Source organism: Pelodiscus sinensis, chromosome 2, assembly GCF_052426305.1.
Source record: "Pelodiscus sinensis isolate ZL-2025 chromosome 2, ASM5242630v1, whole genome shotgun sequence".
NCBI classification, from domain to species: domain Eukaryota; kingdom Metazoa; phylum Chordata; order Testudines; family Trionychidae; genus Pelodiscus; species Pelodiscus sinensis.
In genome coordinates this window covers 57,939,380-57,966,276 of record NC_143053.1, presented here as the reverse complement: position 1 = coordinate 57,966,276, position 26,897 = coordinate 57,939,380, and the positions used below count along the sequence as shown (strand labels likewise).

General features: G+C 42.6%; 1 protein-coding gene across 3 annotated transcripts in view; it reads right to left on the bottom strand.

Moving 5' to 3' along the window:
• SLCO5A1 (solute carrier organic anion transporter family member 5A1) overlaps positions 1-25,411 on the bottom strand; it is an 88,385-nt gene extending 62,974 nt beyond the window's left edge. The window contains exons 1-3 of one of the 3 annotated variants that reach the window (XM_075920553.2): positions 25,260-25,411; positions 24,925-25,086; positions 22,206-23,634 (exon numbers count right to left, since the gene is read on the bottom strand). In XM_075920553.2, coding sequence (XP_075776668.2) covers positions 22,206-23,157 — 952 coding nt within the window. In that variant the 5' untranslated portion in view covers positions 23,158-23,634; positions 24,925-25,086; positions 25,260-25,411. The remainder of the gene's footprint in view (positions 1-22,205; positions 23,635-24,924; positions 25,087-25,259) is intronic. The other 2 variants (XM_075920556.2, XM_075920554.2) reach the window with 2 other exon arrangements.
• Positions 25,412-26,897: the final 1,486 nt, after the last annotated feature.

Sequence of the window (26,897 nt, the reverse complement as noted above, 5' to 3'; positions counted from 1 at the left end):
TCAAATTTAATTATTTCTTCAAGAAGAAACAATGCTGGGAGCAGTGATACAATTCAGATAACAACATACAGTTAAACTCTTTAATCGTGTCCTTTCAAAATGTATCAGCATTACACTGACTTAAAAGGTGCACCAAACCAGACATTCCATTCAAAGTAATAAACAGAGCAACTAAAGTACGTCAGCAGGCATCCGTGCTCTTTGTTTTGAAAATATTTGTACCACTTAGCACAAAGATGGATTAAGACAGAAGGTCTCAGGCAAGTACATCATACTGAATTTTACATTCTTACTGCACAAACTAAAGGACTAATGATGAATGTTCTAGTATTACCATTCTATTACAAAATGCTAAATGTTAAATTCTTATATGCAAATACATCCAAGGACTGGTTGCTACCATGTGAAAATGCTGCATCATGTATTTTCTCTTCCTAATTTATTCCTATTTTCTCTTACTAGAAATTCATAATTTGGCACAAGACAGTATCCTAATTCTTATTTAAAGAATTGTTATATCTAAACTGCTTCTACTGCTTATTCTCTGGTTGAGGTCATACTTTATAACATGAATTGGTTCCTGTGAAAATGACTGTCACAGAGCACTGGAGAATCAGTACAAGCTAACTAAGAAAAAATAGTTACCTAGAAGTAAAATTCGCTACAGATATTGCCTCATTTTTTGAGTACAGGATCTTTAGAAAAGGGGGGGTGAGATTCGAAAGAACCGTGTCTAGACAGTGGTTTCACTTTTGAAATCTACGTTTCAAAAGAACGTGAGGCCACTATTATACAAATAAAGCACAGGAAATTCAAATCCAGTCTTCATTTGCAATTTCGATCTGTCTAATTTACATCCCTCTTTCGAAAGTTTAGACATGCCCTGGGTTTATGAATAAACAACTGATTTTATTAAGTATGAAAGGATTTAAGTGGTCAAAAGAGATAGCACGCAGAATAAAGTCTGTTACTGAGCAGAACAATTAAGCTAAGATTAATATACTAAAGAAACTAGTTTCACGTAATATTCCATCCTAAAATTTGTTTTAATAAACTAGACATCCTTTCAGCATAGGCCCAGTTCCTTCCTCTGGTTCAGTCTTAGTTGTTTCCTGCAGTCATCTTGGACGGGATAGCCAGGGAAAACTGATGACCAAGATTACCTCACTCCCCGTTAAATAGGTTAACAAAGGAAGGGAATCCTTTGTGTTCAGTTTAAATTCCCCCCCTGCTCTTGTGGACAAATACAGCATCCAAAATGGATCCCAGCATCAGGTGACATGGTCACATGTCTCTGCAAGGCCCCTCTCTCCATATTTCGCAGGTTGACCCACAGATCCACAACTACAAAGACATGATGCATGCATGATGGCTTACCCTGTTAAATGAATGTCTGACTTACCGTATTTTAGCAAATATATCCCAAGGTTTTTGCTATTTGAGTAAAAATTAAAAAACCTGTATACCCCACACACAAGTATAGCCTGCGGGATATACAAGACTTGTATTTCAAACTGTGCGAGGAGGAATATTTGCTAATTTACGGTGCCGTCAGGGAGTGGGGGACGGGGACTTAGATAGCCTCTGGGCAGGGGAGCACCCACCGTCCTGGTTTCCTCGCACCCACAAGAAGGCCAAGCCTCCAGGCGGGGGAGCACTTGCCTCCTGGTTCCCGCACTCACCCCCAGGTGAGTAAAAAAAGTTTTGTATACCCCGCTCACGAGTATACCCCGTGGGGAGGGGAGTGCAGGGTTTGTAAAAACGCATATAACCCGCGGGTTATATTCACTAAAATACAGTACCTTCACAGTCCTTTATGATTTATACAAAAAAAATTGCTGAAATTGAAGAAAAATACCACACCACACCAATGAGATGACAACTAATTAGTCCATAAGGGTATGTCTACACTACCCCCCAGTTCGAACTAGGGGGGTAATGTATGCATACCGAACTTGCTAATGAAACCCGGGATTTGAATTTCCCGGTCTTCATTAGCATAAAGCCGGCGCCGCCATTTTTAAAAGCCGGCTAGTGCGAACCCCGTGCCGCGCGGCTACACGCGGCACGGGCTAGATAGTTCGGATTAGGCTTCCTCGTGGAACGAGGTGTACAGATAGTTCGGATTAGGAAGCCTAATCCGAACTATCTAGCCCGTGCCGCGTGTAGCCGCGCGGCACGGGGTTCGCACTAGCCGGCTTTTAAAAATGGCGGCGCAGGCTTTATGCTAATGAAGCCCGGGAAATTCAAATCCCGGGTTTCATTAGCAAGTTCGGTATGCATACATTACCCCCCTAGTTCGAACTAGGGGGGTAGTGTAGACATACCCTAAGTCAAAACATAATCTCCATTGTCTCTTTGCTAATGGACCATCAGTCTTGAAGTGTGAACAGTGGGAGTGACCCAAAGCAGTGACTATGCAATTACAGATACACAGTTCAATATTCTAACTTGATCTACAAAAATAATACATATATACAAATGAGATAATCATAGTTAGAACATTACAATCTTCAAATGAAATATCTTGCATAAACCATATTCCAGTTATATCATATTTATAAGCATATTCCCATAAAGACTATGGTATGCCCCGTCACAGTAATATGTCACAAAGCTAGGACAAATGCATAAATCCCACAAAACGTCACTAACTACATGAAGCAAGATGTATATGTAGAAATAAAAATGAGAACTAGCATGAAACAATATATTATAGAACAAGAGTTTAACTGTATCTGATTGACTAAAACAGGCCTCATTCAACAATGAAAGAACTTATTCCTAGAAAGAATGAGCACCATGTCGGCATTATTTTGCAGACTGTCTTCCACAGGAAAACAGCTTCAAAGGAGAAAGGAAACTCTTCTGAATTCCCACTTATGGAATTTCAAATGAACAGTTTCATTGAGGAAGATTTTCCCCATCTCTTCCTTGAACTACAAGACAGTTCATCCCACTTAACTTGTGGACTCTGGCAGACCTTTGAAGGTCTTGACCATTCATCCACCCTTCCACCCTCCACTTGAATACACGTACAATGTTAGTAACAGCTCAGGGTACGTCTAAACTACATGCCTCCGTCGACGGAGGCATGTAGATTAGACAGATCGGCAGAGGGAAATGAAGCCGCGATTAAAATAATCGCGGCTTTATTTAAATTTAAATGGCTGCCTCGCTCTGCCGATCAGCTGTTTGTCAGCAGCTCGGGGCAGTCTGGACGCGCCGTGTCGACAAAGAAGCCTTTCTTGATCGGCACAGGTATGCCTCGTGAAACCAGGTTTACCTGTGCCGATCAAGAAAGGCTTCTTTGTCAACGCGGCACGTCCAGACTGCCCCGATCTGCCGACAAACAGCTGATCGGCAGAGCGGGGCAGCCATTTAAATTTAAATGAAGCCGCGATTATTTTAATCGCGGCTTCATTTCCCTCTGCCGATCTGTCTAATCTACATGCCTCCATCGACGGAGGCATGTAGTCTAGACACACCCCCTGAGACTGCTGTTGTCTTTCGCCAATATTATAAAAACCTTTATTACTCTAAATACACTAAAGATAAAAGGAAAAACACACAGTCTTTGCCAAGTGGCCAAAGAGAACTTTTATTGACAGGAATGTTATATTTAAATAAGCAATTAAAATCCAAAGAAAGCCCAGCCTATTTAGTTCCCCAGCCATGTTTATAAACACTTCGAAAACCTTCCCAAACCGCCGTTTCACGAGACATAAGGGAGCAGTTGCCAAAGGCTTCCCCTGTTGACTGATCCATGTCTTGACTGCCGCGCTGTGCCAACAATCAGCTGAGCCGGCACAGTGCAGCAGCCATTTTTGTTTTAATGAGCCAGGGATATTTAAATCCCTGCTCCACTGACTATGTCGGGTAGCCTATTTTACATGCCTCTGTTGGCAGAGGCACGTAGTCTAGACATACCCTAAAATAAGACCTAGGTTCTAGAGTCCAAGAAATAAATTCATCTCCTCATTCTGCATTAATCAAACACAGAAGGCTAAATCCTACTCATCTTATTCTTTCAAGAGGGAACTGTTCAAGTCCACCTGAGTCTTTATAGGAGCTTGCAATGGTGTCTGGTAAGGCAGATGAGCTGGTTTCTACAAAGCTGGTCTTTGTAAAAGCAGGGGAACAGTAATCAAGGAAAGGAAGCTGTGTCAGAGACAACTGAAGAGCCACAGTGATAAAAAGGCTCCTACAGGAGGTGTCTGATTTGAAGAAAGGGTTTGGTCCTGAAAGAATCTCTGGCGAGGAATGGAAGCAGTGCAGAAGCCTGAGAAGGGCTGGGAGTGTCCTTCTAAAAATATAGATAATTGAGTTGAATTTTGAAGACTTCACTTATTAATATTTATCCATTCTTTTATTATTCTGCAATTTTGTTCTGAACACAAACCCAAAGGAGGGGTGTTCAAAGACAGCAGCATGTGTGGAGCTATCACAGAGTGCATCGACTCAGTGTCCTGGAACCACTCTGAATGAAATCAGACAAGACCTTCTGGCAGTGTGACTCCCTGCAGGGCACACTCTCGAGAAGATAAGCGTTCTTGGCTTAGGCATCTCAAAGCATTCAGCACCTCTCTTCTACACCTTGAGCTCCCTGCAGTGAGTCTGCCTGAATAGGATGCCTGGGGAAGCCTTATATGGCCCCCAAAGGGGCCATGCAACCCAACTTTACAGTCATCCGTGATTCTCACCCAGTGAGGCAAAACAAAGGGGCTTATTAGTCATCTGGAGCAAAGCATAGATATAATAGGTCTTGTTAGCACAGAAAGCAGAATTTACAGCAAACTCCTTTTTGGCCCTGGGCTTTCACCTCCTGAATCCCAAACCAGGAGATAGACCAGCTTCCAGCAACCCAGCCTCAGTCACATGTAGCAGCTTCCTTGGCTTCTTTCTTGGGCAAACAGGTCACCTGGTGTCCATCTCCCAGTTTGTTCTCCAACTGCTCCCATTGATTCTTGCAGAGGATGAGCATTAGCCAACAGTTGCCAGGATACAGAGTGTCAGCCACTGTCTGTGTCCCTGTATACGCATCCAGTCTGCAGTCATACCTGCCGTCCGGGGGCTCTGCAAAGATGGCATAGCCTTATCTTGCCATAGGCACTTCAATAACACATAGAAAAGACAGAGGCACACACAGAATATTCAGATAAAGCATTAAGAACATGCCCACTTTGTCACAGGATAGTATTAAGGAAGCATGAAAAGACTCAACTGAGGTATTGTGCTACAGAGGCATCAGTTGCCACACAAAACCATGTGGAAGACTATTATCCCATTACATAGAGGATGCCTTAGGACTCAGATGTATGCTATGAGCTCTCAAACTTTAACTAATGGGGCTACAATCCTAAATCTCATACATTTATTCAGTGTGTCTTTGGAATTAAATAGGTGTTAACAAAAACAAACCATCTCTCATGCAGAACAGTATTACCTCATTGTTTTCTTGTACACCTCAGGCTGTCTGTATTTATCCGTTATACAGTATTTTCATAAGAATGGGTCTACTGGTTCAGACTAAGGTCCATCTATCCCAGGATCCTTCTTCTGACAGTGGCCAATGCAGGTGCCCAGAGGGAATGAACAGAACAGGTAATCATCAAGGTTCCCTCCTCTGTCACCCATTCTCAGCCTCTGTGAGAATTTATCTAGCTCTTTTTTGAACCATGTTAAAGTCCTGGTCTTCACAACATCCTCTGGCATCCTGTCACTTCTACTTGTCTTAAGGACAGAAACCCTCTTTGTTCTGTGTCTGTGGAGGCCCTTGCACAATAAGGTTCTTATCCATGCCTTGGGCTACTTGTTGCTACTGTAATAAAAATAATAATATGTCTTCAACAGTCTGAGCCAGAGCCAACTCAAGTTAATGGGAGTCTTTCCATTTACTTCAACAGGCTTTAGCTCAAGACTGAACAGCCCCACTTTCTGTCTCTTGATTCTCATGTTGTCTGTTCACTTCTGTAGCCATCTGAGGGTACATCTACGTAGCACAGCTATTTCGGGATATCGGAGTTATCCCAAAATAGCTACCATACGTCTTAACAGGCCGCCCATTATTTCAAAATATTTTTCAAAATAACAGGCACTCTATTTCGGCATCCCTGTAACCCTCATTCCACAAGGGTAAAGGGATGTCTCGAAATAGTGTGTTATTTTGAAATATAATCGAAATAAGATATGCAATTTGTGTAGCACAAATTGCGTCTCTTATTTCAGGTTTAGGGTGCTGTGTAGACGCACTCTGAGAGACTTCCATGGTAATCAATATCTGAGTTTCTAATATAAACGGTAACCATAAAAAAATATGAGGCTAATACCTTATGGGACTCATTGTTCATAAAAAAGGCAGGGTAGAGGGGGTTAAAAACAAGGAAATATCCACTTTGTTTTCCTTTACAGTTCATCTTTATGTAGTTTGTGGTTATGTATGCAAAAGACCTCAATTCTACTGTTAAATTTAATCTACAGGTTAATAACATTATTAGATTGTCTGCTTCCCTTAATCTCTCTTGATAAGGCAGACAAGAATCAACTAAAATAGAAAATACTCATTAGGTCATTACAGTTTTTGCATGGTAGAGAGTACAAAGCTGTTCCAGTTAAGACCTTTGTTTTCTTTCACTCTTAACTTTTAAAAATACACACAACTGTTCCACTACAGTATGACAATTATGTCTGCTCATGTTAAAATAACAACACTGAATTTTTAAAAATCTGAACATTGAAATGTAGCATGCAAATAAACCTCACTGAGCAGCATATCCATGATCTAGTTTGGACTTCTTTTTTTAAAAATGATTCTTTCTAAAGTTATGTAACAAAAAAAATCACTCTAAGTATACTCAACTCTATAGCCAAAATCACAATTCTTATGAATAAATTAAGCAGCAAAAATATTATAGGATTGCATTTTCTGGAAGATTTTTCTTTTACTAATATTTCTTTCCCGTCAGAAGTGCAAGAACCAAAGCTGTAGACGACGCAGCAAATAACTGCTGAAGTAACAGCCAGCAGTGAATTTTATGGTTTCAGATTAACTGTAGCACCATAGCAGTAGCTGAGCAGTTTGGATAATAAATAATGGGACAAGCACAAGAGGAATGTGAAGGAAGCAGTGATCAATCACCAAGTAGCAAGTCCAAAGAGAACTGGGAAATTTAGCAATGGAAGTTGAGCTAGAGTTGAAGGCTGAAGACAGCCTAAATAACAGGAGGGAGAAGCATCTGTAAGAGACATAGTAAGAGGACAATGGAAGTCTGAACAGAGGGCAGCCACTTTCTAAAGTGCACTGCAGGCTTTGCTTAATAACTGTGTCTTGATCATATTTTTAAAAATTAAAATCAATGTCATACCCACAGCGGACCCAAATTAGGGCTTAACAGAAACTATTTTAAAGTTTGGTTCTTTAGTCTTTTTTTGTGTTTTAGGGCCTTAGGCTCTCAAAGAAAGACTAGTGATAGAAATGTAGCCGTGTTAGTCTGGGGTAGTTGAAGCAAAATGCAGGACAATGTAGCACTTTAAAGACTAACAAGATGGTTTATTAGATGATGAGCTTTCGTGGGCCAGACCCACTTCCTCAGATCAAATAGTGGAAGAAAGTAGTCACAACCATATATACCAAAGGATACAATTAAAAAAACGAACAAATATGAAAAGGACAAATCACATTGCAGAACAGGAGGGGGATGCGGGGGGGGGGGGGAGGAAGGAAGGTAAGTGTCTGTGAATTGATGATATTAGAGGTAGGGAGAGTGGGATGTTTGTGAGTTAATGGTATTAGAGGTGATAATTGGGGAAACTGTCTTGGTAATGGGTGAGATAGTTCAAATGTTTGTTAAGTCCTTGTTGGAAAGAAAGACTAGGGCATTCAAGCAGTTCTCATTAGCGTAAGAAACAGATTTTTAAGAGTATAGCCATCACTTCATGAAATTGCATATTCAAACTGAGTAACTGCACACACATCTACAATCTGCACATGTAAGTTAGGCACACATATGCATGTTCAATTACTCATCTAAGCTTAAAAAAAACAGAACCAATGTGCCTAGGAGAGAAACTGTGAGAAATGAGATGCACTAGGTAAAGCATTCCCTGGCAAAGGGGAAGATGGTCTAATAGTCAAAGGATTTTTGTACACAGTTTTCTTCTGCTTGCCCTCAGAGGGACAAGAGCCACTAATAAAAAGTAAATTAGTACAAGCAGGAAAAAATTCAAATACATTTTAAATGAATTTCCTTTCAAAAGCATAACTCTGGCCGCTTTGCCTAGATTCACTATTCAGGATATTGGTGACTGGGTTCTTTTTAGATCAAAAAAAGCAGAGGTGGGGAACTTAAGGCCCAGGGACTGAATGCAACTCCCAGCTTGTCTGGATCTGGCCTCCGAGGTTCAGGGTTCCTCTCTCAGCATTGGGGAGCCTGCACTGGTGCTCCAGCTCCCCCTGCCATCCTCCCACAGGGCTGGAGCTCACAAAATCTACTGGTCTAGGCCTCTGTAGGCTCTGGTGTGCGAGGGGAATGTGGGGAGTGTCTTTCTCGTTCTCATTGGAGGGGCACGTCAATGAGGATTTGGTTGGTTTTTCTTGCTTCTCACTTGTGTGCAGTCCCCAACTGATTATAACACTGCAATGTTAAATCAGAAAAAGAAATACCTCATAGAACGAGGTTTACAGGGATGGTGAACAAGTGCATCCACTTTTTTAAAAAAAAATTCAAAAAAGTAGACAGTTCCTTGGATGCGAAGTTGTGTTTCCGGGATACCTTAGGTATCCCGAAAAAGCAATGCAGTCTAGATGTAGCCTCACTGACCTGGTGGTTAGGGACATAAGAGACAGCACTTCAAGTCCCTACTCTGACTAAATCAGAGCTGAGTTTTCCTTCCAAGATCACTTACTTACAAAAATTTTCAACCTTATCAGTTCAATTGTGTAATAAAAGTTTAAATATTTTAACTTTTATACTTAAGTTATATAAAATATGAACAATAATGTATACTTTGACACTTGGACCTTATTGGAATGAACTGTTTTAATAATTTCATGCAAAAATTTTGACATTAATACTTTCCTGTGAAATGTTTTGATTTCACTGGGTTAGAGTTTTCCAAAAGAAAATGTTCAACCAACTCTATTTAATGTCATGGTTTATATAGCAACAATGTTGTTTTAAAAAAGAACCAACAAACCACTATTACTAAACCAGGTCTTAAACTATTTTAATTAGATTTAATTCTGCTTTTAGTTTGGCTATGGAATGTGTCTGTGACTCAGGGTTTTATTTACAGCTCACTGCCACGTACAGTAAAGGTCATTCATGTGTTAATAAAATATGAACAAAAATGTTATTAACATGCAGTGTCTGATCTTAGGATAAATTGATTTACATAACTAGAGGGATTCCTTTGAGATATTTCAAACAAATATGCACAGCTGATCTGGGAGAACTAAAGGCTTTAAAAATTAACCAAAAAGATGATAATTACTTCACTAATTAGATAATTTAATTATTCATCTGAGATGCTTTTTGGAAACTAGCCAAGGACCCTGTCATTTATTCTGGAAATACAATATTGTCAGTAAAGGCTGCTCATTCTGTTTCTTCCTCTCTTCTTACAAAAAGGGCGCGTCTAGACTGACAAGATTTTGCACAAAAACTTGCCAGCTGTCTACACTGGCCGCTTGAATTTGATGCTCCCGCTCAGGGATAAGCTCTCTTGCACAAGAATACTTGCGCAAGAGGGCCAGTGTAGACCGGCACCTTAATTTTTTGCGCAAGAAAGCCCGATGGCTAAAATGGCCATCGGAGCTTTCTTGCGCAAAAGCGCGTCTATACTGGGCACGGATGCTTTTGCGCAAAAGTACTTTTTGCACAATAGCCTCCGTGCTAATCTAGACGCTCTTTTGCGGAAATACTTTTAACGGAAAAACTTTTCCGTTAAAAGTATTTCCGCAAAATCATGCCAGTCTATATGCAGCCAAAGAGTTGGGCTTGAAGAATTTGATTCTTAAATATCTGGATTAGGAGATTACTTGAGGTATTATTTATTCTCTGGTAGTACATGGGTCTTTCATTTAGCAGATAAAGGCACATAAAATCTAATGGAAACTGAAGGTAGACAAATTCAGACTAGAAACAAGGCACACTTTCTTAACACTATAGATAATTAACCACTGGAACAACTTATCAAGGAATATTTTAGATTCTCCCTCACTTTACCGAATGTCTTCCTAAAAATTATCCTCTGTCTTAATCAGCAGTTATAGGCTAGGCGATGGAATCATTTGGTGAAATGCTATGGTTATTTTACTTGGGTGGGCTCTAATGGGGTGGTACTCACTCACCTCCCACGAGTGCCCCTGTCTGGGTTACACTTGCAGGCATGGGCAGTGCACAGACACACACTGTCCCCTGAGCAGAGACCTGCCAGCAGCTGGCTGTTCCTGGGACTATGGCAAGCAGGCAGCCCTGAGAGATCTTGGAGTCATTGTGGATAGTTCTCTGAAAACTTCCACTCAGTGTGCAGCGCAGTCAAAAAAGCAAATAGAATGTTAGGAATCATTAAAAAAAGGGATAAAGAATAAAACAGAGAATATCTTATTGCCTCTGTATAAATCCATGGCTGTCTGGTTGCTCCCAGGGTGGGCGGAGGGACTCCCACCCACCACCCTGTGCTCCCCAGGCCAATACCCTAGCCCCTAAACCTCTCCAGAACCCATCCTACCTCTAGATGGTCCCTTATCCTGCTTTCCTGATGCAGAAGCCAATACCATCCCTAGGGCCTATGCCACTATGTTGGAGAAGATATTAGGAACAGATAAAAATGGCAAGTTATCTTAGAGCACATAGTAATGCAATTGAATTTTAGTAATAAGAACAGAAATGTATTCCCTTTCCCCTTATTTCAAATCCTTGATGAAAATACACATGTAAATATTCATGGGCTGGATTAATTCTAGGAGATTTAGTGGCCCTTCTCTATCTTTTTAGAACTACCATATCTGAGGATACATTAACTACAGCACAAGTGGGAAAAGAAAAAGGAGTTTAGGCCTAAAACCAGGAGCTTGAGAAAAGTGGAGCAGATGTGTCTTCATAGATATTTCTTCTTGACAGTTGTGTCATCCTGGTTTGTCTCTAACCATGGCTAGGGCTACACTGTAAAAGCTTATGCAAATGAAGCATGGGCAGTGCACAATGCACATGGGAATATCAGCGTGCTTCATTTGCATAATTAATTAGCAGCAGCTTCTGTGCAAGAGACTTTTGAGCAAAAAGGAGCTGTATAGATATCTCCTTTTTGTGCAAAAACCCTCTCTTGCGAAAGAGCCGTTCTTCCTGAAAAAATTAGGAAGAACGTCTTTTGTGCAAGAGGAGGGTTTTGCACAAAAAGGAGTCATCTACACAGCTTCTTTTTGCATAAAAGCCCTTGCGCAAACGCGGCTGCTAATTAATTATGCAAATAAGCACTGCGATATTCCACGCCACGCTTCATTTTCATAAGCTTTTTAGGAAGAAGACTACAGTGTAGCCGTAGCCCAAGTGTCTAAACATAATCAAAGATCTAACATCAGTTAGTGCATCTAATTTTTTATCACTGCTGCTGTATTTTGTTTTTTCCTTTTTTTCTAATGTAAAACTATTTGACAGCAGTAAAGCAGATGAGCCGACAGACTCACCGGGCCCCTGGGCAATGTTGGGGGGCTCCATTCTGTGTTCCCAGAAGGGGCGGGACTTCAGCAGAAGGGGTGGAAATGAGGTAGCCAGCCCCGAGCACTGTCTGGACTGTGCCCCTTCTCAGTGCTGTCCCAAGTGCATGCTTGGGGCTTTGCAGTGCACAGTATGGGGCTCTGGCAACAACGCAGCCAGGAACCCTGGGCCCCTTTGAATCACCAAGCCCTGGGGCAGTAGTCCCCTTTGCCTCTCTTCCAGTCAGCAGACCTGTTGTAAGGATACTATATTCAGATTCAAAGAAGGTCCAATAAGCAATTAAGTTTTCTCTACTACAGTACTCAAATAGTGGAGTCTCATCTCAAAAGGCTAGTCTATACCATTTTATTCAGCTTCGTATACCGTAGTCATCACTATACTATCTGAAAGCCTCAGCATACATTTACTTTGCATTACATTTCAGCAAGACTGAGTGGGAAATACTGCAGACCTCCTTGGCCCATCCACTACATAGATGCAGATCCCTGACCTTGTGGAAGTAGCTTTGCAAGGACCTGAATGTTGGTAGGGAGATGGATGCTGTAAAGATTAGTGAACCTCTCTACAGAGAAACCTCAGCGAAGCTCTGTAGAACTGTATGAGGGCAGGAGCATGGTCAAAGTTCCCTCTGCCTCTGGGGCTGCTCTAGCAGTGAACCTGCTGCCCTCTAGCCTAGTGCCACAGCAGCCCCTAATGGGCAAAAGGTGTAATTGCAGTGCCTCCCTAGCAGAATCTTTTATTCCGCCAGAGGAAACAAATATCTGCAGGGGGCATGAATTCTATACACTTATGTTTCTTTTGTTAAAAATGGGGGGGCATGGCCCCCTGCTCATCTTTCCATCTCCCCATTCTGATAATCATACTTCCCACATCGATAATTTTAGAGCAATATTTGGAACTTACACGATGACAATGATGCAACAGTGTGATAGGTGCCCAGAGGCCAGCACACCTGACCTCCAGCCCCTTGTCTTTAGTCAACGACAATAGAGATGACTGGTCATTGACCCACGTCTGCAGTGTCTGGGCCTGTTCCCTTAAGTGGGGAGATCAGGCCCTCCCTCTCCACCAGTCAACTGTGGGCACAAAATGCAGATACAATATGCTTCCACAAGGGAGGAGACAGGGTTTTTTGAAAATGTGACCTAAAATGTTTTACTTTTTCATAATAAGACTATAGATCTGATAATAAGTGCTCATAATCATTTTATTTCTAGATTGTTTCTCTCTGAATCCTTCTCACATTGCTGTACAACAATGCAAAATATGCATCATCCGAGCCGAGCACATGTAAGAAAATTACTTTAAAAGCTGGTGTTGTTTAACTGGAAAAAAGAGAAAAAGGATTTACATTAAGAGATAATCATACTTTAATATACCTTTGGAAGAAAGCTGTAGTGTTGATACTGTTCTAAAGTGGAGATGAATGGGCCAAGATTGAAATCAAGTGAGAGAAAGCACCACATTTTTTTGGTCCATCCCAGCAAGGACAGGACTGCCTGCTTCAGTTTAAAAAAAAAATCAATGGAACTTGAGCACATGCTTACATGCTGTCCTAAACAAGGATGAACCTAAAGTGAGTGACAAAGCGCTTTTGGTAATCAAGGCATTAAATGGCAAGAAAATTGGTTGGATGATCTACTAGACCTTTCCCACCTTCAACCACCATGACTGAAAAAAATATAACTGTGAGAGCCCTACAAAAGAGGTGGCATCAGAGCATAAATGTTCTTCATAACAAGGCTCATGGAGGAGCCTTACCTTAGTTAGGGCTTTACACATTATATTCACCAGAAAGAGCATCTGCAGCTAGTACAGGAAAGAAATAGGTGACTTACAGTAACTGTGGTTCTTCAAGATGTGATGCAGGTGTGCATTGCACGTAGGTATGTGTGTGTCCAGTGCACCAGAGCTGGAGAATTTTGCCTGGTAGTACCCACCTGGAGATAGTCCCTCCCCTGGCTATAGGAGGTGGCACTGCCCCAACCCTCCTCAATTTTTTCGCACCAAACATCCAGGGATAGAGGGTTGATCATGGAATGCACATCTGTATCCCATCTCGAACCACTGTTGCAGTAAGTAACACCTTCTTCATACAGATGCAGATGTGCATTCTATTTAGGTAACTCAAACACAGCCAGCGGGTCTCAGAGCCTATCGAAACCAAGATTGCAGGATCGATGTCTCAAAGTTTGCATCTAGTTTGTCAATGCATACGTATGCTCCCCTGTCTAACGCATTAACTAGGTATATAAGGGTATGTCTACACTTGCAGCCTAATTTCAACTAGGGCTGCAAATGTAGGCATTCGGAATTGCAAATCAAGCCCGGGATTTAAATATCCCGCACTTGATTTGCATGTTCCCGGCCGGGTGCCATTTTTGAAATTTACACACCCGGACTAACTGCCCGCGTCTACACGCGGCAGGGAAATGGGTGTTCGAAATAAAGCCCTATTTCAAACTACTTATTATTCCTCCTGCAATGAGGTTTATTTGCAATTTCAAATGTCTTCATTTGCATCCCTCTATCGAAAGAGGGTGCAAGTGTAGACATACCCCTAGGTTTAACTAAATCACTACACAATTTAAGATATGAATTTTTCACATGCCTGACCAACATATTTGGGTCAACCTAACTTTTTAGTGTAGACCAGGCCAGACTGTGGTAATTCATGGTCACACAGAGCATGAGAAAACTCTCTCCTTCATTAGTTTTCTAAGACTGGGGTCTTTTTTCAATGTCAGTGTCAATATCCTTCCATCAACTTTGATAGTTCATCATTGTCTTTCCCTGGATTGTATAATACTAGGTGCTTGGAATTAGTTTCATGTAGAACAAGTAGCCTACGAGATCCCTCCACATGCGCGTGACTTTCCCCCTCCTCCCCCCACAGCAGCGAGGTGATACTATAGTTGCGTCCTGGTTACAATTATGATTTCGTACACATATATATGCACATGTATCCATTCATAACCATAATTATATACATACCACCTAATGGTCATTAAAGGCAGACCATTACATGCTTTTATAAAAGACCTTACTTGACATATATTTATACACAGTAACGCTATATGCAACCACTTGACTCTTGTTCTTTGAGGTTCAGATACTTTGTTCTCTTCTGAGGGAATCTGGGTCCCGATACTCAAAATAAATTAAAAAATATAAATCAAAAGTTGCACGGGTCTATTCCTGTGCCCATGGAGGTCAATGGCAAGAATCCAGTAGATATCCATGATTTATTAACCTTCTGAGTAGTAATGTCTTCTTGTTTACACACAGACAATTTAGTCTTCAGGAGTGGCAATTTTTCACAACTCTCACTCCTCATGAGCACAAATATGTCAATATTATAAAAACCCTGAGAATTATTTCTAAATCTGTTTAAACTTGATTTATTTTGAAACAGACATTTAAATCTTCAAAATCCTTCTTTGCCATGATGCCTACAAAAAAATTGACAAGGCATGTAGAGACCACTGCCTGACATGCTGAGCAGTAATGTCTTGTTTCCTCAGACTCCCCCATCTGTCTACATCCATCTGTTGTCAATTGTCTCACACTTAGAATCTAAGCTCGGTGGGGGCAGTGACTGTCTCTGTGCTGTGTTTGTACAGCAACTAGCACAATGGTTTACTGATCCACAACTAGGGTTCCTATAAGCTATGGTAATACAAATTAATAAATAAAGTATGATGATGATTATTGTTATAACAACAGCAGCAGAAGCAGCATATAAAAGGTCAAACGCCACGCTCTAGATTCCCTCCTCCGATAGCATAAGCTGCCTGAACTCTGAAGGCATAGCATCAAAAGTGAGTGGCACAGAACCAAGCCATTCAAGAGATGTGCTGGTTCACCACTTATATGGACTGGTCCTTTATGAAGCCCCAAATTCATTTTACAGCAGCGCTCTGTCTGGGGAACCCTTAGAGGATCAGGGCAAATATTTGCACTCTATTCCTATACATGTGGAAATAAATCTGTTTGCAAACATAACTGGAGATCTCATTGAAAGTATTTTTATGCATTTCATGAAAAATATATGATGTGCACATACAATAGTTAACTATGAAACACTGTTATGTCAAAGATTTCAAAGTCAAATGTAAGAGTATCAAGTTGGCCTGACACTGTGAATACAGAGATTCATTTAGAAACAAAGGCAGGATTCAAATATTTTTTATATCAGTCCAAATATTATTTCCCTACAGCTTGGGAAAGGATTTTATTCCATTGGCTTCCATCCCAGTTATCTGTATCAAGCCCATTTACACAGGCTTTATCCAATTTTCCAGATAGTCATCCATAATGCTTTATCCTTGCATGCACAGTAATTATGTTCTGAAAACTGAGCATACCCTATACTCAAATTAAACTGTTTTATGCAATTCTCCTCATACTCCTTCATAATCAGCCGAAAACATTCTAGACTCTGAAAAAGTAATGTGCCTCATACAATGGCTAATTCATTCTGTAGTCATTTTAATAAAGAACCCTAACTTCTATCATGTCAGATGACATGGGTAAAGGTTACTCATGTGCAGTATTATATGCTGTGGACATGTAATGCTTTTGTAATAAAAACTGAAAATAGCCTCCATGCATACATAAACTCACAAAGGAATTACGTACTTCTATGTGTAAATGAGAAATTTCTTTTTATGTAGTGTTTTGCCTGTTTTACAAAAATTATTCTACAACTGAAATGCCTATCACTCTTCCTGCCTGTCAAATGCTCAACATGTCATCTTTTAAGGAGATAAATTATAATCAAGAGCCACAAGTAAACTCATAAATCATAGTTCTTTAAGCCATTCAAGAACACCTTCACTAAATATACCCAACTGGATCGTAGAATTACTCAAAGTGTTAAGAATCAGTTTTAGAAAAATAGAAAAAGACCCAATCCAGTTCCCACTGAGATCAATAGGAGTTTGCTATTGATATAAATATGAGTAGAAATTGGCCACTAGTGCATAATTTGCATACATCAGGCCATTGAAAACAGACATGTCTCAGACTAACAGAGTCTACAACGAAAAGAAGGAAGGACTGAATAAAAATAACCCACTGATCACCCGCTTCTGTTTTGGCTTCTGTTGCTTTGATTCTTCTTATATTTCTCAGGTGCCTGCCATGATAGTGATTTTCACTGTTTATATGTTGGCACAAAAGCACCAACCAGTGTAAAGGAGCATGTAGAATCAAAGTAGCATTGCTGTTACAGAGAAGACACTTCTTGAATTAAAAAAGTATTTCCAGCACTGTGCAGACTGCCCAAGTACACACATCACTGCTTGGCACCTTTGTCTTAATAAAAATGACATACCACCTTGTAAACTGGCAGAGTGCCATCCTGACAGATGGGCTGAAGGGTAGGCAGCCAAGAGACTATGTATAAGCATCAAATGTGTTTTCTGAGAGCAGGACTTCCAGCCAGGAATGTTAAAACAGCTGTCCACTCTGAGCTTGCATGCCTATGCTTAAGAGGATATGCTATTGCCACTCAAACCATGAGCTAGATTAAATTAGAAAATAAATAAAATAGCTTCCACAGTCACATAAGGTGAGTTTTTGTAGAGTCAGGATTAGCAATCTGCAGGGGCTTTACAGAATTATAATGAGTGTAAAAATGGGCAAGACTTAAAGGGTTGTAAGAGGTCTTATGCTCAAAGGTCATGCAGAACTTTTTAAAACAAACAAAAAGTCTCCATTAAGAAATACTATTGTTCAGAGGAAAATACTCAGAGGCAGTATAAATGCAATAACCTATGTCCATGTCTTTTTATTTTGAAATTTAAAAAAACCCTCACTCTCTCCTAAAATACCCTTTACACAGCACCAGCTGCCTTTTATGGGGGGAGGTTTTCTCTTCAGGATGTCTCTCCGTATCCCTTACTTTATGTTTGCACATGCCGGTATGCACACAACCTCACATACATTTTGCTAACTCTTGTTAGCTTGTCCTGACAAAGTCGCATGGAACTGAAAATGGAATGTTATGTCCAACAGAAGTAGTAGTAATACCCACATGTCTAAACTGCAGGACCATATGATAAATGTATTTATTCTTCACTGTCAGCTACCTTGCCTGCTTTCTGTCTACTAATCCATCTCATCATCAGGACTTTCTAAGAGTACAAACCTCTGAAGAAGTCTCAAATGGCCCTATTTAGTTTAATGAACCTCCCAGATAAATGTTTTCTCTTTTCCCAAGAGACAGAAATTACCATTCAGTCCTGAACAAATGGCAGTTTTAGAGGCTCAATATATTATTCAATCCCACAGAGCTTTATACTGGTGAAAAGAGGCAATTTCCCAGATTTCCAATGGAAAACAACACTAGCTTATAGCCCTGTAAGGTCCTGACATACAGGTTGAACCTGTCTAGTCCAGCACCCTCAGAACCTGACCAGTGCAGAACCAGAGAATTTGCCAAACCAATATTGTCTAGCAACATTACCAACACTTCCACTGCTTATTGGGTTCTTAGAAGACATTTAGGGGTCATAGACTCAAACAGCCAGGACTGGTGGCTGTAAACAAACTTCATGGGACCAGGGGAAACTTGGCGACACCCATGATAAGTGGACATCCAGCTAACTAAAATCATGCCAGACTACGGATGTTGCCAGACTAGAGAGGTTCAACGTATACTGGACTATAAAACTGGGTTTTTTGGCAATTTTAGAGCTGCTTCTATTATATTTATTGAAATTTTTCCCTATGATCCTGGTACTGACTGATTCATAAGCTAAATTGTTCAAATGTGAGTGCCTAAAATTAGGCACCTAAAGTCAAATTTAAGCATATAAATAAGTAGTTCTCAAACTATGGATCAGGACCCCAAAGTGGGTCACACCAGGGTTGGCTTAGACTTGCTGAGGCCCAGGGCTGAAACCGAAGCTTCACCATCTGAAGTGGAAGTCTGAGATTTCAGCCCTGTGTGTTGCAACTCAGATTATGGCCCCCCTGCCTGGGACTGAAGACCTTGGGGTTAGCTTTGCTGCCCCCCTTGTCTGAAGCAAGGGACTCAGACATGTTTAGGCATCACGGTCTTCCCTCTTGGGGCCATGTAGTAATTTTTATTGTCAGAAGGGAGTCGCAGTGCAGTCAAGTTTGAGAACCCTTGATCCAAAGAAAACAAACCTTTTTATGAGATGTTGTACATCTGTAGCAAAGACTGTGATGACAATAATGTTTCAGTCAGAGTAAGTCGGAGCAAAATTAGTCCCATAACTCCAGGCTCACATCCATTTCTTCATACATCTCCAACTCCATACTATGATTTTCATTGTATTTGTTCTATTTCTATGTCCCTGGCTCAGAGCAGTTAGGCAGGTGAAGCACTTTCACTGAAAACACTTAATTTCAGAACCGTGATCTTGCATGCTTTTCCATTTAGGACTCAGCCTTTTCCCTTCACACCACTCATCACTTTTACCTCTGATTTCCCATATATAGCTACATCCCTCTCCCCATCTCTGACTTGCAAGACTGTCTCTGTGCTTTTCTGCTTGCCACAGAACTCTCATTTCCGCAAAAGATTCAAACCCCTTTCGCTGCCATTCCAAGCTATGGTTACTGACCCTAACCACATTGCTTACCTTGCTTCTAAACATCAAGAAAGCTCACTCCATGCTACTTAGCATGTCAATATTAACACCACTTAAGCAGGAGGGAAAGAGAAGGTACTCTTCACTATGGCTACATCTACACTGCAGTTATTTCGAAATAAGCTATTCCAGAATCAATGGACACAAATCAGACATACGTAAAGGAAACATACAGAAACCTATTGGGAAACACTTTAATCTTCCTAATCACTGTTTAAAAGATCGTCAAGTAGCTGTCTTGTCACAAACCGGTTCTATTAGCCAGATACACAGAGACACATTGGAATTAGAGTTCATCCACAAATTCAATTCACATGCTAATGGACTCAATAGTGATGAAGGTTGGTTGGGGCACTACCAACTTAACAGACGAAGAAGGTGCAAAAAGCTCTTTGTGTAGACTCCTATGTCAGGAAGGATACTATCAATTAACTTTGATTCTTATCTGCTTTGTTTTAACTACCCAGTCTTCAGATACTTACTGATTCCCTCTAGCTCCCTGTTTCCCTCCCCCCTCCCTTTCCTCTCCCCTATTTATTTTGGGTCTGCACATCCTAAACTCATAACTCCGGTCATCTGAAGAAGTGGGCTGTGCCCACGAAAGCTCATAATACCAAATACATGCTTTGTTAGTCTATAAAGTGCTATCAGACTATTTGTTGTTTTATTTCGGAATAGTTATTCCAAAATAGCTTATTTCTAAACAGAACGTCTACGCTGCAGGGAAGCCTCAAAATTAGTCTGAGGCAAACTTCCCTAATGTAGACGTGCTATCTCGATTTAGAGGTCCAGGAGGAATAACTTGAAATAGCCCCTCACCAGAGCCATTCTAAAATAGCAGAAGTGGAGCATCTACACATGCCTTATTTTGAAATAGCTATTTTGGAATAGGCTTTATTCTTCATAGTATGAGAGTTACAGAAGTCGGAATAAGCCGTCCATTATTTCAAAATTATTTTGAAATAACGGAATTGCTGTGTAGACACTCATATAGTCATTTCGGAATAACAGCCATCCAAAATAACTTTGCTGTGTAGACACACCCTATGATCATTTGTGATTGTGATAAAACATACTGGGTCTTTTTTGAAAATCAGCACAGTCCAAAATGCCTTAGGCTTTCTAAAGACACTGCCTAGAGAAGTTGCTTAAAAATGGTTCAGTGCACAGTCAAATTGCTGATGAATAGGTCAAAAGAAACCAAAATACTGATCCTGGGGCCTTCCCCATGTGATCTCAAATTCTGCTGAATATAGTAATTACATGCACACGTTCTCACTTCATTAGGCACGTTTCATTCATGAATGCCCATTTTCCATGGAACTACTGCTTTTAAGGTTAACTTGAAGGCAAAACAATTAACACTTAACTTAAGATCAATAATAATAATTCTTCAGAAACAGTAATGATGAGCATCCAAAAGCATTTAGCAACCCTTTCGATCCCTCACAGTTTCTGCTTTCCCTTAAAATAATACAGCACAATGTAAGCAAGTTTCATTTTCATGCAGGATAATGGAAAACACTACTGTAAACTTGGAAACCAGGGCCTTCCCTCCCCCATAAGCACATCTGGAGTGCTAGTTCTGATCTCTCAAAGTCTAAGTGGTCATGACCCAATTGTTTGTAAGATCACATGTCCTCCCTCACTGAAACTTATATCTCTGGGTCACTCTTACTATCTCAGGGTTAAACTACCAAGGGCCAGGTGCTGGTTGTTTTCTGTGGGTGACCCAATACTTCCCACTAGCTGTTCACCAAAGTCTCAGGTTAGAGAATTTCAGGACACAGACTGACATGCATTTTTGACTGACTTAAGGATCAGTGTAACTGTTGAAATTTGGGAGCTATTTCATTTTGTGACATTTCCATGGAGGTTGATTATTTCCCATTATTTTATTAATTATTTTTTGGAAATCATGTAAAGTTTTCAGATAATTCAGTGATGAGTGCCAAAATACATTTCTAAGCAAGGATAAATAACTGTTAGGAAAATAAAGTATATTATTCAAGTATGAGAACTTCTGCAAAATATTCACAAAATATTATGACTCTACAGTAAAGGTAGGTTAGCTTAAGTTTTGAAATACAAGGCTTCATTATCATCAAAGATTACTTAAGGGGACACTATAAAAAAATATTTCTTCCTGAAAAACTTTTATTTGTAATGCCAAATCACTTAAAACTGACAAAGATTAGAGAAAACAATCTTCTATACATTTGAGAGCATGTGTGTGCAGTCAGTCTCACAGTTTCTCAAAAACAGGTGACACTAACTGATTACCATATACATAAGACAGTTGGCCCATAGCAACAGGGGAAAGAAAATATAAATTAAAAAATGTCACCAGTGTTCCCTGTAAGATAGTGTTTCTCAAGTGGCCCACAAACCTGCTCCTATTGGCTCTGATTCACCATTTGCAGACAAGGGGAGCCACACAGCACCAGTAAGTAAACAAACCGACATGGCCAGGTAACAGGTTTCTCACAGTGGTTTCCCGAACCACTTTGAGAAACACTGCTGTAAGCTATGTACTTGTGTGGCCACTCAGGAGAGATTCAAATGCCACCAACTGATTAGCAGAGCACCCACAGCTAGGTTTTGTGTTTCTATTGGTGGTGCATATTTGCACGTGACTTGGTGCACATAAACATTTATTCCGCACATGAATGGAAAAAACCCACATATGGATGGAAAAGATTAAGACAGAACATTGGTCACCATTATGCTACAAAAAGTGGCAAGGAAACTCAGGGCGAGATGTAATATCTGCAACTAACCTCATGTTTTGAAAAGTATTAGATTTTTGAGCCAATGGTGTCCCTTTAAAATGCTTACAGATATTTGTACTAAGATGCCTTACCTAGGTACAGAGATGCATTTTCTTTCTTGACATTGTCATCTAAGTAGGTTGGTCCCAAGGTATAGATAGGTGTGGAGCCCATACCAATGAGAATTTGGGCACAAATGAATAAAGCTACATAGAGGGAGTGGTCATTTCCACCTGAGTCCTTGACACAGGTCGGTGACTCCAAATGGTCTTTGGCGGTATTATTACCAGTCATGCACAAACCCTCATTAGAGAGGGAAGAGTTCAATTCTTGGATCTGATATGATGGAGAGATGAAATGAGGTAAAGAAAAAAGTGCAGCCCCAAGAGCAATGAAAAACCCACCTACGGCAAGCCAGAGTGGCCTCCTTCCGCGCCCTCCAAAGTAACTGATGAACACCACGACCACCAGGCTACCAATATCAAAACAGCTGACCAGCAGCCCAGACTCAGAGCTTTTCAAACTGTACCTCCTCTCAATGGTGGTAATAACACTGCTCAGATACCCAGAGACCATTAAGGATTGAATGAAGGTCAGAAAGCACATGCACACCAAGAAGCAACGGGAATCTGTCAACACCACGCTGAGACACTTTCTACCTGGAAGGGGTAGCAACGTGGAAGCTGGGGAAACACCTTTGCTTGCGCCAGCAAAGTTATTACAGTCTGTCCTCTCCGTGAAACTCCCGACCCCTGAAAAGCTGGAGGCTGCAAAAGAAAACACAGTCCCAGAAGCAGCAGCAGCACCATTAATGTGAGCTGATTTGTCGGTGTCAAGGCCACATCTCAGATCAGACCTCCCTTGGAAACTGTGCAAGAAACTCTGCTTTGCCTCAAACAAGATGCTTTGTGTTGTAGTAATCCGAGGAGTAGACCTGTTCAGAGCCGGCAAACTTTTGGACCTGAAGTTCTCTGTTTGATCCTGCCAGTGCTGTTTGCTGGGGGAGACTGGATGCTGCTGCTTTGTTCTTGCACCTGACGCCATGCTGGTTTGGGTTAAGTTACAGAAAACCCATCCACCACACTTTATTGTCCAGTTAGAAACACTGGTGCCATTTCATGGTGTAAACCCAAGGAAATGTAACATATTCCCCGTGGACTTATTGTGCCGACTCCAACAGACAACTAGCCGTGTCACGTCAATGTATCAGAGTCCGTGTCTAGCAGTGCCCTTTGTGAGTCCATCCTTCTTAGCTTTTCTTAGGGATCTGACTGCTCTCCTAGCAGCTGAGTGATGAACAGCTTGGACGGTGCCTCTATTCTTCTGCTGGAACATTTCCCACATGGATTAATTGGCCACACTTAACAATGAAAAAGTGCCAGGGTGCATGATACAGCCCTTCCTGGGCAGGGGGGAGCCTTCGGTCGTCAGCATCTTAGCCTCCCCGCTGCAGCCTGCAGATAAGAAGAGGCAGTCGGCACGGAATCCTGTTTAAAACCTCCTGATGGCAAATCTGCCAATCTGTAATGCAGAGAGATCAAGCAAAAGGTCAGTGTGTTGCTTTTGTCCTGCTCTGCCCAGCACTAGCTCCAAGCTGCAGCTCCCGGAGGCTAGAAAAGGACATGAGAGACTCTGTTGCCAAGCTCCCTCTCCGCTCCGGAACAATAAGAGCAGGATGTCTGAGACCCTTTCCCAGCAATGCCCACCCCCCCATACGCACACACACATGCACACACACACACCTCCACTTCTGTCCAGTCTAAAGCTTCTCTCTTGTAATGGTCTCATAGATAGGCTCTTAATTATGACTCAGTCAGATTCATTTTACTTTGAGGGAACTAATTATACTCATTTTCCACCCCCTACTGGATTGCTCCCACTGACATAGAAGAATTGCAAGACATCTGAACAGACTCTGATTATGTTATTTGTGAAAACAAAAGTACAGATATTTGTATAACAGGATGTATGTGCATATATACATATATGTACATGTACCTCATTCAAAGAGAGATGCTGTTATTTACAGCCAAATGCATCAGCAAAAGGTCAACATACCAACTCCTTTATTTTCAGTACTAAAAATAAACACACAGGAATAAGTATTCAATTACAAATATCAGAGACACTGCAGACTGTCTGCATGCATCCCACACTGAGTCTGCCTGCCTATCTTCCTAATCTAAAGAGAGTTGGAAATCGAGAGCCATATTTCTCAAAACAAGAAAAAGAAAAGGATACAGGAAACAAAGAGATTGAGAAATGCGACTCTCTCAACACCCATCGGATGTTACACACAGAACATGCTCCTCTCCATCCTATGCTGCACACAGAAAAGCAAACAGGATCCTTACATCACACATAGATACACAGGCACAAAGAGCTAACGCAGCTGTAACCGCATGCACAAAATACATGCAGACTCACAAACATACAGTGTATATACAGAACACATGCAAACACTCCTTCCTATGTAGTGCAGACACATGGCAATCTGTGTACGGCTACTGAGCTATATCCGTGTGTATCGCCATCTGCGAGAGCAACTGCTGCCTTTTACGAGTTCGCTCTCCTTTTGTCTTTCTGTCCAGCTCAGCTTTGACAGACATAAATACACTGAAAGGGAGAAAGAACAAGAGAACAGGGGTGGGGGAGTGGGGTGAGGGGATCAGTTCAACTCAGCAGCTGCCACTGCCATACAGTTCGTGCAATAATTCCCATGCATGTAACGTGTGCCTGTAACAGCGAGCACGTCTCCAGCCTGTTCGATGATTCTCACAGACTAAGCCGCTTATATGTCTATATACATACGTGTGTGTGTACAGGCATGCAGCTTCCCCACAGCACGTTCAGCGACTCCCACGCTGTCTCCATGTAGCTCGCGTGTGCAGTGACCCGCAGGCAGTAACAGGCATGTGCCCAACTCGCCGAAGCGCACGCGTGTCTCTCCGGCCGCGGGCTCCCAGTGGCAACCTGCATGTGTTGCACGCTCAGTGAGCCCCGCATGCTATTTTGCATGCACCTCGAGGGCTCCCCTCCAATCACGTGTGCGCACGGCCGGCGTGCCAGGAGGGGGACGCCCGAGGGGGGAGGCGCGGGGGAGCCCGTGAGGGGCTCCTATACAGAAGAAAAGGCCTGGTACTCACCCCGCAGGGCGGGGCGCTGCGTCAGGGCACGGGGCGGGAGGGCAGCAGCTGGGCCCGGCTCGGGGCGCGCCACGCTCCCGCGGAAGCCTGTGCCCGGCCGGCCGGCGGCCACCTAGGGACACGGAGCCCTGCCCCCCCGGCAGCTGAGCAGCTCACGCAGGTGCAGCGGGGACAGCCTCCTGGGCGGGGGCGCGGGTCTGGCGGCGGTGCCTGCTTGGGCTCTTGCCCGGGAGACTGGCGGGCCCGGAGGAGCGAGCTCGCTAGCTGGGGGGGGGGGGGTCTCTCAGTCGCGCCCATCACTAAGGAGCCAATGGGGCGGGGGGAGCGAGAGGCAGCGTAGAAACCGAGGCAAGGGGGGCGAATGGGGGCGGGGAGCTCTTCACGCTTCGTTCTTAACGCTGCCCCGTGAGGCTGCAGGAGTGTCCCAGGCTCCGGGCAGAGCAATGAACTAGAGGTGCAACGTGCCCCTCTGCTGCCAGGGCTTCGAGGGAGAGCGAGGGGGGCCGAGCCAGTGTTTCTTGTTGTGTATGTAGCGCGCTGGGTCCCAGGATAGAAGACAGGCGAGCTCCCGTGAGGCACCCTCTGTTACTGGACCAACTTCTGTGAGAGAAACATGCTTTTACATACAGTGACCTCGCCCTTTGTGTCTCAGGTGTGCTTAGTGGCACAGAAATAAACCATGATTCACCTACCCACTGTCTGCAGCTGATGGTGGCCCCCAGAAACTTCTGAAAACAATTGTGCAATAGCCTAATCATAGGGGAAGTTCCTGGGCAGGACTGGCCCTAGCAATTTTGGGGCTCTTCATAGCCTAAGCACCTGCACACCCCATGACGGGAAGGGGAAGGCACTGCGCTCAGGGGCAGAAGCTGTGGAGGGCAGTCCCAGAGCTGCAGGAGCAGGGCAGGGATGCAGCAGGGGTCAGATCTGCTCCACTACTCATTGGACCTGGTGGGAAGCAGTGCACCCTAGCTGCCGGCATGCTCTACTTTCCTGGCTCCCAGTCACATTGCTTTGGGGAAGGGGCAGGCAGCGGTGGTGGAGCCTCCCCCGTCCCCGTCCCCATCCCATACCTATTCACAGCCCTCACTGCCCCAAATTGGGGTCACATTTCAGGTTGTCAACACTTCCAGATCAGCAGCCTAGGAGGTTGCAAAGCTCCTGAGCTGCAGTGGAGCCTACAGGGCCAGTGGCCTGGGCCCTGGGGACAGCAAGCTGCAGAGGACATAGGGATGGCAGGTGGTGAAGCAGGCGGGACTGGCAGATCTTGTTGAAGATCTTGTAGGTGTAAGTCTCTGTCTGAGGGGTTGGAGTCCCATGGGAAGGAGACTCTGGAAGAATTTCACCATGATTTCAACAGTTTCCACCCCACCATCAACCTCAGCATGGACCAATCTACACGGGAGGTCCATTTCCTGGACACCACGGTACAAATAAGTGACGGTCACATCAATACCACCCTATACCGAAAACCTACCGACCGCTATACTTACCTGCATGCCTCCAGTTTCCATCCCGGACACACCACACGATCCATTGTTTACAGCCAAGCACTGAGGTACAACCGCATATGCTCCAACCCCTCAGACAGAGACCTACACCTACAAGATCTTCAACAAGCATTCTGTAAACTGCGAT